This window comes from Amphibalanus amphitrite, unplaced genomic scaffold (genome assembly GCF_019059575.1).
Source record: "Amphibalanus amphitrite isolate SeventyFive unplaced genomic scaffold, NRLGWU_Aamphi_draft 000299F_arrow, whole genome shotgun sequence".
Lineage (NCBI taxonomy): Eukaryota > Metazoa > Arthropoda > Thecostraca > Balanomorpha > Balanidae > Amphibalanus > Amphibalanus amphitrite.
In genome coordinates, this window is record NW_024881794.1 from 109,141 (window position 1) to 122,239 (window position 13,099).

Sequence of the window (13,099 nt, forward strand, 5' to 3'; positions counted from 1 at the left end):
ATTTCATGTTAGTTTTGATCACAGACGATGTCTTTATGCATTTAGGCCAGGTCGGGTCAGGTCAGGTTAGATCAATTAGTAGGCGTCCTGCCGGCCATCCATAGAAGTGTCACCTACTACTGATAGCTTCGTAACATGGAACGAAGGCACTAGAACTACTTCGTAAATATTCAAATGGCTGCTAAAATCGAAATCAGCACCAAAAACTACCCTAGAAACAAGTAAAACTCGAAAAAGTGAACCAAGGTCATCAAAAGGTCAATGACCTTGACTTGACCTTCACGTGACCTTGACACCCACCATTATGCATGGCACCAACATCATTTCACATATTTGAACGTTTAAAACCACAAAAAGACTGGAAACCGCGGATAATGTGAGCTGGCATACGCCGAATCGCGATTCCGGCCAAACATGGTCTCGAGAAATATGCCACAGGTCAAAGGTCAGTTGGGTCAGAGTCATGAAATTTTTAGGTTAGATGTAAAATTGATTATCTCGAGGGTACCGAAAGTTTCGGCGCGATCGGCCGCTTTTTGCGCGAGTAATTTGCGGAAAACCATGGGGTTTTATCCGACCCCTTCCCCCTCCCCCTCCCCACAAGTGCGATGGTTAATAAGGTTACGGTATGTATAATTTACGCTTGTCATCCTATTCCTAATGAATGTGTCTCAGAAAATATGCATCATATAAATCACGAAGTAAAATTATTCGCCTATGTCCGGAACATACCTATATCGTGCTGTTTGCCCTAGCGCTCCTCGAGTGGGGTGTTAAGATACTCTAATGTGAATATTCCGTGTTCAGGCAAGTTTCGGCAGCCAAACTAGGCGTTGTCTTGTGCAGGAGAAAGTGGCAAATTCGATAGGATATATTTCTGAGTGGAAAAGTGTGGAGAACATTGTTGATTTCCTACATTTATTTAGAATACCATTCCTTCAATATGGTGTCTGTAAGGTTTTTTTGTAAAGGGCATTTTTGTGACCTTAGTAAGGTTGTGGCATACTTTCTGTTTGCCATTCCATTCCTAATAAAGGTGCCTTTCAGACGATATGCAACTTTAAGACCTCGCAAGATTAAAACCAACAGGACAGGACAATGAAATTGAGCTATACTTTCGGGCCTTGCTGAGCCCATTGAGTAATCACGCATGAGTGTGAACTTTGGGCGCATTTTTCCTAGTTTTGCTGTGGACATACAGATAAAACAATGCCATATATGCAAAATTCAGACATTTCTTAGCCCTACTGACACAAAAAATAAGCAAAAATCCAAAAAAGATTTTTTGAATTAATAGGCGCTAGATCGGAAAAATCCCCACTGTGCATTGATTTGAAAAATGTATATTTGTGAAATTTTTGTTATAGGTAATGCGTATAACTTGGCCATTTTTGAAGCTATCTGGCTAAAATTTGCTAGAGTAGGTCATAAGCGTGTTTCCTATCACATATTAACCTTTTTTCGAAAAAAAAAATCAGAAACTTTTTAAGTTAAAAATATAAATTTTGAATTTTAATATCTAATTCTCAAAATTTTCAAAATTATGAAAATCCGGGATAGCAGTTTGATAGCGCAGTCTATTCTGAGTCCTCTCATGCAAAGAAATTGGATCTATCTTAAAAACTAAGCTCTTGGAGCGATTCCCGTGGTTCAATGTTTTGCGTCAAAATCGGCCGAACATGACGTCACTCTGACGTCATTTCCGGCCGACCTATGGTAGCTACGAAGTTCATTTTTTTTACACAAGGTGTCAACTTGATGCAGCCGAAGCTACTGCAAGTTTGGCGTCGATACGTCAAGCGGTTTAGAAGTTATTCCAGAAAAACGGGAGGGGGGGGGGCTATGAATAGCCCCCCCCCCAGGTGGGCGCAGGTTAAGACATATATGTGTGTAGATCGTAGATCGTATATGTCGATCGCGGACGCTGTAGTTAGTACTTACCATAATTACTTAGACCAATAAAACCGGTCATAAATGTTTCAACTGTTTTGCATTCGTATCCCGAGGTCCGAGCGAGGAATATCCCGCTTAGGAACACGTCTTATATATTTGCATAGATTCGACAGCAACCAAAATTGTCATCCTAATTCCTCCGGCGGCCGTATCGAATTGAGAATATTGAGCCAAACGATTCTGTAGTCATCACGATCGGCTTTTGGGTAACGATAACCTTGCTGACGAGGATATGCAAATATATGGAAAGGCCCTTCAATTCCTAGGTCTACCAAGAACGACCATGTGCGAGCATTAGATCGGTAGATGTAGCATGTCCTTGACGGCATGAATGTCATAAAAAGACACTGCTACATCCTGAGCCCAGTCATGGTGATGATAATACGTTTGGACGGGCTCGAGAACACACGCGACGGGCGGGCACGCACCAACGCACCTTGGATGACGGCGCACAAACAGACGGTGACTGGCGGAACGCACAGCGGCCATGCTTAGGGTAAGGTGCCTAATTAGCGACCCTTTCCGATTTGCGACCTACCTCCCTACAGAAAAACTGGCAGGAGAAAACGGGGTAAAAACATCGTCAAAAGGTCAGCCATACTTTGGTTATCAAATTAAATTATTTTCCTATCGTCGATGTTTCTGGTGGGACGTTTCAGGTGAGTTTAAATAAAAATGACGATTTTCTCATCCAAAATGTGTCTGTTTGGGCCCTCTCTGATGAAAAGCGATGCACATTAGGATGATGCACCTTTTTTATTCTGAATCGACAATCCTTTTTCAATTGATTGCCGTTTTCCCATAGTGAATCGCTCAACTGTGCACAGCATGGCGGTTAAAAATGTGTCGCAACTCATATTTCCTATTTGCGCCTGACATGGTCGCAAATAGCTCAAGAAGGGAAAGAAAGGGGAAAAGAGAGAAATGAAAATGAGGTGTTGCTGAAGTTTGCAATGCGTGGCAGGGAATGCCAAATGTCGTCACCGACTGCAGGGGTGCCGAATTCAGCGCGGACCTCGAATATCATACGAGATAGCCCGCAAAATTTGGGTTTCCGCCTTCGTTTCGCCTTCGGTGCATCACGTGATCAGTTTTTACTTACGTAAAATGTGTTGGATAGACGTTCCTGTTCGAGTGATTGAGTGCTTTGCGTATAGGTTACCTTTTTGAGATCATATTTCATCTTTTCAGGCGTCGCATTTTTTGCCATTTTTTATATGGGGAAACCCATAGACTTATTAGCGACCCTCCCCGGTCGCTAATCGGGAAGAGTTCCCTATTAGCGTTTTTTTGCAATGGTTTGCCAGAATGCTCACTACAAATAAGTTAGTGAATATAGGGGCAGAAAATGACTATATTTTAATAGAAAAATGAACGATCTCTCCGAAAATCAAGCCAGTAATACAGTGGCACCCACAGAGCGTGAGCAACGACGGTTCAAATTAAGGGGGTCGCTAATTAGGCACCTTACCCTACTTCAAGCTGTGCCAAGCCTACCATGCAACCTACTGTCTACAGCTCCTTCGTAAATTCATAAACTTTCCCTTAGCGTACAGCCCTCTGCAAACTGCGTGGTAGGTATTCTTTTTCCGACAAAACCGAGAATGACGCGAATACTATGCTATCGGTCACTCGAAAATCGTAACAGCGAGACGCGCGAGATACCGCACCTTAGATTGGCATTATCATCTTATTCATTTTCCATCCGGTTTGGCAACAAAACCCAAAAGTTTATATTTGCCCCCAAAACAAACTTTTGCATTTTGTTGCCACACAAGCCGTATATGTACTTTGTTTAGTGATAGACCCAATCGAAGAAGTGGAGCATGGCACATCTATTTGAAGTGAGTTCCGACCGACTGTTGACATAGCCTTTGAGTAATTATCGGTTTTGTCGAAAAAAGAATACCTACCACGCAGTCTGCTGAGGGCTGTACCTATATGCGGGCATATATGTGATTACAAGGCGCAGAAAAAGAAACGGATATTTACCAAACAGAAATATCTGCTCGTATATAATTTATTCATAAAGGAAGGTAAAGGAAGGAGGCATCTAACATGCGAAAGGAATGCGAGTTGCGACCTCAGAGTTACCCCATCGTTATCAACCACACCCCTTGATGCCTTCCCGCGGACCGGTGGATAGTGATCGTATGGCCCGGAGCACACCAGTGGCGGTCGGAGAAGGCACATTATCAGCATGACTCGGCACTGTCCGGCCGGCCCGAACAGGTGATAGGCTGGTGGTCGACGTCCGTGCCGTCAGACCCGGTTCGATCGCCGCCCGGTGCCGCCGTCAGCCATTGCCGTCCCGTCCCGCTCGTATCGCGTCAGCACCGCCCACAGCAGCGCACCGGCTCAGGTCAGTAAGATAGACACCAGCCGTCTAATAATAATAAGCAGCAACATGCATCTCGTCAATTTTGCAATTCGATTTATTTGTATTTGATCATTCTTTCAGGATTATTAACTTTTTTCTCAGTCCGGCAATGATTTGTGTAAATGCCTAAAATGAAGTCTGCAGCAATGTAGGTAAACAAAAATCACTTGGCGTGCATGGCAGCCAGCCATCCGCCTCACTATAGCTGTCATCACTAAAATCTCGAGTTCATTGATTATTCAAAGCCGCGCCGGGCTCTTCCGTTTCTCATATATGTGAATGCAAAAATAGAAATGCAGAAAGTACAAACGCAAAAAAAAACTTCAATGACGCATTATCTCAATATGAGCCAAACAACAATGAGACCAAAGCGAAACGCAAAAGATTGTCATGATCCTCGCACCGAACGTCTCTAAAGCTGCGTATCAATTTCTTTCATGTTCGCAGGCCATCATGAAGGCCGAGAAGTTCACCCTGGTGCGCCACTTCGATGGCTATCCCAAGACGACCGACTTCAAGCTGGAGTCGGAGGAGCTCCCGCCGCTGAAGGACGGCGAGGTCCTCTGTGAGGCAGAGTTCCTCAGTGTCGACCCCTACATGCGACCTTACACAATGAGCATGACGCCTCCCTTCACGATGATCGGAGGTCAGGTCGCCAAGGTGGTGGAGAGCCGCAACGCCAAGTACCCAGCGGGCTCGTATGTGATCGGGCAGCTGGGCTGGCGGTCGCGCATCGTCGTCCTGCCGGCGACGCCAGGTCCGGACAAGAGTTCGGCGGCGGGTCTGGAGCTCCTCCCCGACATGGGCGGCCTCCCTCACTCTTACGCCCTGGGTGTGTGTGGAATGCCCGGTGTCAGCGCCTACTTCGGCTTCCTGGAGCTGTGCCAGCCCAAGGAGGGCGAGACGGTGGTGGTGACGGGCGCGGCCGGCGCCGTCGGCAGCCTCGTCGGACAGATCGCCAAGATCAAGGGATGTCGCGTCATCGGCTTCGCCGGAACGGACGACAAGTGCGCGTGGCTTCGTGAGCTCGGCTACGATGTGGCCATCAACTACAAAACGTGCCCAGACATCGACGCTGCCCTGAAGGAGGCTGCACCCAAGGGGGTTGACTGTTACTTCGACAACGTGGGCGGCATGCTCAGCCATCGGGTCCGGCAGCAGATGAACCTGTTCGGTCGAGTCTCCTGTTGCGGCGCCATCTCCAGTTATAACGCGAAGACGGGGGAGGGTGCCACGGTGCCTGTGCCGGAACCAGCTATCGTCTTCAAACAGCTCAAGATCGAGGGATTCATCGTCCGGCGCTGGTGGCACCGCAAAGACGAGGCGATTTCACAGATGGCCGCCTGGGTTCGTGAGGGCAAGATCAAGGTGCAGGAGCACGTCACCGAGGGATTCCACAAAATGCCACAGGCCTTCATCGGCATGCTGAAGGGAGATAACACCGGCAAGGCAATCGTCAAGGCCTAATCAGCACCACTTGCGCAATGCTCACACAACCAATGCTGCGAACAAATTCATCTTTAATCCACTTCATTTGAATGCTCAAATGCATGAAAATGATTCATCATGCGCAGATCGTTTACCTATAAGGAAAAGGCTCGAAAACCGAAGCCTACTAATTGCCCGACCTGTGATACATGTGCACTAGGCCAGTTACACCATCAAGTACTCAAAGGCACGCCGCGCATCTACGTAGTTTGTGCAATGCATTGTGTGTTCAGTGTTGTTATCGTTATTTGTATCAACATTTATTTCTTCATGAATAAAGCACCTGATGCTTTAAATGCTTTGGGGGAGGGGGAGGCTGGAGAGTAAATCGAAAGATTGGGACGATTCATTGCATTTGCAAACGAAGATACTACGAAAAAAAACTATTCCAGCGTCCAAGGAAATGCATACATAAACAAGGGCTATCCATGAAAGATAGACATGCATGTTGACAGCAGCAGTCAAACTTGCAATACATAAGCACTTTTAGCTTAGGTACTTACGTGTTACGCCAGTTGGTTATCTGGGCTGATACAGGATTTATTACAGGAGGATGAGGTCACGACACAGGGTCATGAATTCCTTCTCCCAAAGCACTGAGAGTAAGTTTAAGTTGTTCCCTGCCCCAAATAACAAGGCATAAATATTGGCGGGTAAAGTTAGTTCACTGTTTTTACTAAAAAGGCTATATCAGTCGTTGTCGGTTAAAATGCGCGGTCTGCAAAAGATGCATGTTCGTTTCACCGGAAGGGGAAAATAAACAAAAACGGAAAGGCGTGATATCCAAGGAATAGGTATCTGGCGGATACCGGATGGATGCCTGAGCTGCTTGTCAATCTCAAAATTAAAAAAAAAATATTGCTTATCACGCGTTTATCACACGATGCTCTGAATGCACCGTTATATTATGCGAAACTCTCCCTTCTCCCTCTTTCCATTCCCTCCCTCCCTCCCTCTCTCTCTCTCTCTCTCTCTCTCTCTCTCTCTCTCTCTCTCTCTCTCTCTCTCTCTCTCTCTCTCTCTCTCTCTCTCTCTCTCTCTCTCTCTTCCACTTCTCTATCTGAAAGTCATCATTTCCTGTAAGATCAAATAGCAATGATAACAAACAAATATTCCATGTGCGAGTCCGAGTGCCTGTGTCTACAACTTGACTCGGCGAGGCCGCCATGGCGGCGATGTGCGTGAGGCCGCGTGCGCACGTCCCGCCTGTACTGTTTTCCCACTTGCTGTTGGCCGCCGACGCTCGCTATCGATTCGGCAGTCAGCGTGACTGGGCCGTGGTCGCCTGCATGACTCAGCATTCAGCAGGTAAGGACGCGGCTGAGGAGCCGCGGGGCGAAGGCCACTACTCGGCGCCGCGCGCCACCCGGACTCTCACTCCTGAATCTACTCTGGGAGGCGGCGGCCGCTCTGCAGACCTGGTGTCAGTGACCGTCGAATCCCCGACTTATACAGGTGAGACTATAGTAGCGATCGCAGGCGGCCCTGGTCACAATTCATTGTGACCAGGGCCGGTACAGAACAGCGCCTCCGTCCATATCGCATGTCTTTGAGTAAGCAGTGGGTAACAGTTGTGTGGCTGGGACTGTTACGTAACATACCCAGGGCTCCATACTTGACGTGTAGTTAGTTGCCTGATGTTCCCAGATAGCTGCGTTCCACCATGTTGGGTATCGTTTCATGGTTTCATCAAAGTGGACACGACGGGTGTAAGAAAGGAGCGCCAGTTGTTAAAAGGGCTTAAACGCTCTCTTGTTAATTTTTTTTCTTCTTCATAAAGTCTCAATTTAAAGCCACGGATAAGGACGACCCTTCATATATGAATCTTCTAGACCGAAGGGATCCAAAATGTGGCATAGGTAATCGTTTACCCACCGAAGCATGGCATCGAATAATTACGACTTTGATCATAGTTATTGATTATTCAGAACAACTCCAAACACCCCTCTTTAAGAGTTCGCGAACGATACCCATCCTATCCTATATATCTATCAAAACCCTTCCCAAGTCCCAACCCACAATTACCCTTCTCGATATATGTAGTTATAATTGTGAGTTGCATAGGATCGTTGGTCTGGTATGTTGAATAAGACCCTTTCGGTCTGAGACCATTTAAACTGAAGAAGCTGAGAACATTGTCATAACATTGGAAAATCCCGTCGTTGACGTGAGTCACTGACTTTCCACAGGTCACCATGAAGGCCGAGAAATTCACTCTGGTGCGCCACTTTGATGGCTTCCCCAAGACGACCGACTTCAAGCTGGAGTCGGAGGAGCTCCCGCCGCTGAAGGACGGCGAGGTCCTCTGCGAGGCAGAGTTCCTCAGTGTCGACCCCTACATGCGGGGCTACGTGAGGAGCATGACTCCGCCAGTTACCATGATCGGAAGCCAGATCGCCAAGGTCATCGACAGTAAGAACAAAGAGTTCCCGAAAGGCTCCTACGTGTTCGGACAGATGGGCTGGCGATCGCTGAGCGTTGTCGATCTGGGCACTAAATCGTTTGACAAGAACGCTCCCGAATCGTTCCGCCGCAGCAAGGTTGCAATTCTGGAGCTTCTGCCCGACCTGGGCGATCTGCCACGCTCCTACGGCCTGGGTGTGTGCGGCATGCCGGGAACCACCGCCTACTTCGGCTTCCTGGAGCTGTGCCAGCCCAAGGAGGGCGAGACGGTGGTGGTGACGGGCGCGGCCGGCGCCGTCGGCAGCCTGGTCGGACAGATCGCCAAGATCAAGGGATGTCGCGTCATCGGCTTCGCCGGAACCGACGACAAGTGCGCGTGGCTTCGTCAGATCGGCTTCGATGTTGCCATCAACTATAAGACGTGCGCCGACATCGACGCTGCTCTGAAGGAGGCTGCACCCAAGGGGATCGACTGTTACTTCGACAACGTGGGCGGCATGCTCAGCCACCGCATTCGGCAGCAGATGAACCTGTTTGGGCGCATTTCCGTATGCGGTTCCATCTCCAGCTACAACAACAAGACGGGTGAGGTTTCTCAGGTGCCTGTGCCGGAGTCGACAACAGTCTCCAAGCAGCTCAGGATTGAGGGCTTCAATGTCACTCGTTGGTGGCACCGAAAGAATGAAGCGATCATGCAGATGGCCACCTGGGTTCGTGAAGGGAAGATCAAGGTGCAGGAGCATGTCACCCAGGGATTCCACAAGATGCCACAGGCCTTCATCGGCATGCTGAAGGGAGATAACACCGGCAAGGCAATCGTCAAGGCTTGAGTAAACATCCATATCGAAGCCGGCAAATGAGAATACTCTGCGTTGTGAAATACAAAAGCATACGATAGGTGTGCTTCAATTTGAGATGCGAGGCATTTCACCATCCTCATCAGTCATGCATGCAGTTATGCGTCAAAGGACAATAGTGGTGCTGAAATCTGGGCACAATTTGTGTCAGGTATTGTGAACAAACCTATAAAATATATGCACTGGTACAAATATTTGTGACTTTCTTCATGGCACCAGTACATACCTACGGGCGTTTGCATTGGAATCCGGAAAATGTGAGGGGAACTGACCAACGCGTTCACCTTCCTACACAGCATCACAAAGCCTCACTTGCGACAATGCCTGTACCTTCCCGTGAGGTGAAACTCAGTCCACCCTCGTCTTGCACCGATCTCAGCCTTTAAACGACCCTCAAAGCTGCCCTCAAACGATGCTATTTTCTGGATAAGTGCCGGACGATTATAATCCTCCGGGGGTTGAGAGTGGTGGAGACTCGTTAGCTGGATTCTTCATAAAAAAACTCAGAGATGGTAATCACAGGGATTCAGGTTGGGACTGCATGGAGACCGAAACTCCTTCGACCAACCATCCGTATAATCTCATTACACCTCATCTGGACCAGTTGGAGCATGTGTGCACGAGCTCCAGCCGCATGCTAAACGGCAGCTTCGCATTCCTGCAAACAGTCGAGGTGGGCCTCCCTCGTGACTAATAAGCCTAACTACCTTGAAGGTCGGAAGGCATGACGTCTCCTACCCTGAGAGTGGAGAGTCGGAGACCATCTGCTCCAGAAAGCCCTCATTCATTTCCTAAACCCCAAATGTCAAAATGATGTTTTCTCACCGCGAAATTTAGCGCGGGGTCATCACTCATCACCAAATTGCAGTCTTTCAAAGAGACATCAGCTATTGGTGACACCAATAGCTGATGTCTCTTTGATTGAAAGACTGCAATGTAGTAAACGGCACAATTTGGAATCCGCAAGACGTTCATACACCTCCTCACTTAAACGACAGCAAAGAAATACTACAATAATCATGCTGTGGGCAGTGGCGATTGAATTTGAAGGAACTGATAGGTACTTGAACTTATGTTTTTGTCCCTTCTTAATTCGTTTAGTGCTTGCTGAATGTAAGGCATTTAAATCGTACCTATAATTGTTTTTATTGTATTTATTTTTGTAAGGACGTCATTCATAAGAAATTAAACGAATATGTTTTCGTCAATCGAAGGCGATTTAAGTCACAGTCCTATGGGGGAAACGGAACGGTATATTAAAACGGTTAAAGGTCCTCTTGGTACGAAGGATGATAACCAATATCTTGACGAAAGATGCTCTTTTGCTCATCTGGAAGGTACCTACAACCGGGTATCTATGCTCATCTGGTAGGTACCTACAACCGGGTAGGACCAGGTTACGACATACCCGCCTGAAGTGTCGGCCTCCAATATTACATTTACTAATCAATGTTTACACAAGGATACGATTAACACAAAAATCTCCCTTGCTCTTTCTTCCTTCCTTTTTCTTTTGCTTTTTTATCTCTAATTGCGTCTGTATACTGTATCTATGCTCTCCCTCCATCTCTATTGAAAAATCAACATTTGCCTGTCGGTAGGTACCTACTGTAGGAAGCAAACGGCGATGATAACACAAAATGTTCCATTATGTAACGCATGTCGCCAAAAGCCTGTAGGTATCTACAACTTGAATGAGAAGGACCGCAGCGGCAGTCGCAGCGAGCTGCGTGCGACCGCATGACTTGCGTTCCCATTCTGTGTTTGCCATGGGCAGACGGCATAGGCGCATCCAGAAAGATATCGGACGATGCTTGGGGAACACTCGCAAATTGCCTTATAACTACTTAAAATTTCACAAATTTCGCTTCATGCTGTATTAGGTATGTGAGTTTAAGCAAACTTTTGTCCTACAAAGGTTGCTATATTTACTTTCTACGGCAGGAAAACGACCCAGTTTAGTCGTTTTCGGACGCTGCGGGAGGGGCATCTGGCAGTCATCTTTGGTCGCATGCGTGACTCAGCAAGATGGGACGAGGCGGCGGAGTGGCGGGCGAAGGTCGCTCGGCGACTCAGGCGCCGCTCCTCACTTCTGCCGATATTCTCCGGGAGGCGGTGCCCACTGTCCAGCTGCCAGCGACTGTTTTACTTTACAGGTGAGATTCGTAGCGAGAGCATTTAGGCGAGATGGGATGACCTCAGGCCACTAGATGACCTCAGGCCAGACCATGTTCATTCCGGCCTCCTCTAAGCTGGTGGTCTGCACCATGGGAGACGTGACTTACGTAACGGACGATGATTCCGCGATTCGCTCCGTCGTTATTCGGTGTGATTGAAAATAACCGATGCTAAGTAACTAAAAACTAAGTACGAAGCATCCATTGCGGTTTAAAACGACTCAGATGTTCTCTTCGTCATACTCGTATATGATGTTAGGGCGACCGCACTTCTGAGGTCATCGGAGTCTTCTGTCCTTATTAGTTATTATTGATGTCAGTCAAAGCCAAAATTGGCATAAGGATGACAAAACATAAAAAATATTTACCTTCTTATTTGAAACTGAAATCCCAACCCGTCGCGCTCTAGGTAGCTAATCTGAGTTTCCTACATAGACCTATGTGCGTAAGAAATAACTTATATTCCACAGGTCGGCATGAAGGCCGAGAAGTTCACTTTGGTGCGCCACTTTGATGGCTTCCCAAAGACGACCGACTTCAAGCTGGACTCGGAGGAGCTCCCGCCGCTGAAGGACGGCGAGGTCCTCTGTCAGGCAGAGTTCCTCAGTGTCGACCCCTACATGCGACCTTACACGATGAGCATGACTCCTCCCCTCACGATGATCGGAGGTCAGATCGCCAAGGTGGTGGAGAGCCGCAACGTCAAGTACCCGGCGGGCTCGTATGTGATCGGGCAGCTGGGCTGGCGGTCGCTAACCATCGTCAGCCTGGACAGCAGTCCGTTCCACAAAGACGCTCCCGAATCGTTCCGCCGCGGCAAGGCCGAAGTTCTGGAGCTTCTGCCCGACCTGGGCGACCTGCCGCGCTCCTACGGCCTGGGTGTGTGCGGCATGCCGGGAACCACCGCCTACTTCGGCTTCCTGGAGCTGTGCCAGCCCAAGGAGGGCGAGACGGTGGTGGTGACGGGCGCGGCCGGCGCCGTCGGCAGCCTAGTCGGACAGATCGCCAAGATCAAGGGATGTCGCGTCATCGGCTTCGCCGGAACCGACGACAAGTGCGCGTGGCTTCGTGAGCTCGGCTACGATGTGGCCATCAACTACAAAACGTGCCCAGACATCGACGCTGCCCTGAAGGAGGCTGCACCCAAGGGGATCGACTGTTACTTCGACAACGTGGGCGGCATGCTCAGCCACCGCATTCGGCAGCAGATGAACCTGTTTGGTCGCATTTCCGTGTGTGGTTCCATCTCCAGCTATAACGACAAGACTGGAGAGGGTGCTCAGGTGCCTGTGCCGGAGATGACAACAGTCTTCAAGCAGCTCAGGAGCGAGGGTTTCATTGTCACTCGTTGGTGGCATCGCAAGAATGAAGCGATTTCACAGATGGCCGCCTGGGTTCGTGAAGGGAAGATCAAGGTGCAGGAGCACGTCACCGAGGGATTCCACAATATGCCACAGGCTTTCATGGGAATGTTGAAGGGAGATAACACCGGCAAGGCAATCGTCAAGGTTTGATCTACCCTTTCACAGTCGCAAGTGATAATGCTCTGCGTTGTGAAATGCACAGGCGCACAGCATGCAGCTCTTTGTATCCGAAGCATTACCAATTATATCTGTGAACGTGTGAAAGAGCTTAGCGACGCTGAACGTACCAACTAATGCTGCAATTTGGGCATACTTTGTAGAAAATGAAGAAATGTGATCGAATCTCATATGGAATCAGAGAACTATACCTATAATTTGATAAAAAAAAAATGTTCGAGCGACTTGCTTTTTGCATGCAGTAATTCATTAATATGTCAAGTACATTGCACAATACAAGATTCTCGCGTCAGGTATCCA

General features: G+C 48.2%; 3 protein-coding genes across 3 annotated transcripts; all 3 read left to right on the forward strand.

Annotated features, from left to right (window-relative positions):
* The first annotated feature begins 3,873 nt into the window (after window positions 1-3,873).
* On the forward strand, window positions 3,874-6,113 carry LOC122387810 (prostaglandin reductase 1-like). Its single transcript, XM_043378305.1, has 2 exons — window positions 3,874-4,315; window positions 4,781-6,113. The coding sequence occupies exon 2, from the start codon at window positions 4,787-4,789 to the stop codon at window positions 5,798-5,800; it is 1,014 nt and encodes a 337-aa protein (XP_043234240.1). The 5' UTR covers window positions 3,874-4,315; window positions 4,781-4,786; the 3' UTR covers window positions 5,801-6,113.
* A 1,009-nt stretch (window positions 6,114-7,122) lies between these two features.
* LOC122387808 (prostaglandin reductase 1-like) lies at window positions 7,123-9,275 on the forward strand. Its single transcript, XM_043378303.1, has 2 exons — window positions 7,123-7,276; window positions 8,011-9,275. The coding sequence occupies exon 2, from the start codon at window positions 8,017-8,019 to the stop codon at window positions 9,052-9,054; it is 1,038 nt and encodes a 345-aa protein (XP_043234238.1). The 5' UTR covers window positions 7,123-7,276; window positions 8,011-8,016; the 3' UTR covers window positions 9,055-9,275.
* A 1,812-nt stretch (window positions 9,276-11,087) lies between these two features.
* LOC122387809 (prostaglandin reductase 1-like) lies at window positions 11,088-12,836 on the forward strand. Its single transcript, XM_043378304.1, has 2 exons — window positions 11,088-11,237; window positions 11,729-12,836. Exon 2 carries the CDS (start codon window positions 11,735-11,737, stop codon window positions 12,770-12,772), a length of 1,038 nt encoding a protein of 345 aa, XP_043234239.1. The 5' UTR covers window positions 11,088-11,237; window positions 11,729-11,734; the 3' UTR covers window positions 12,773-12,836.
* Window positions 12,837-13,099: the final 263 nt, after the last annotated feature.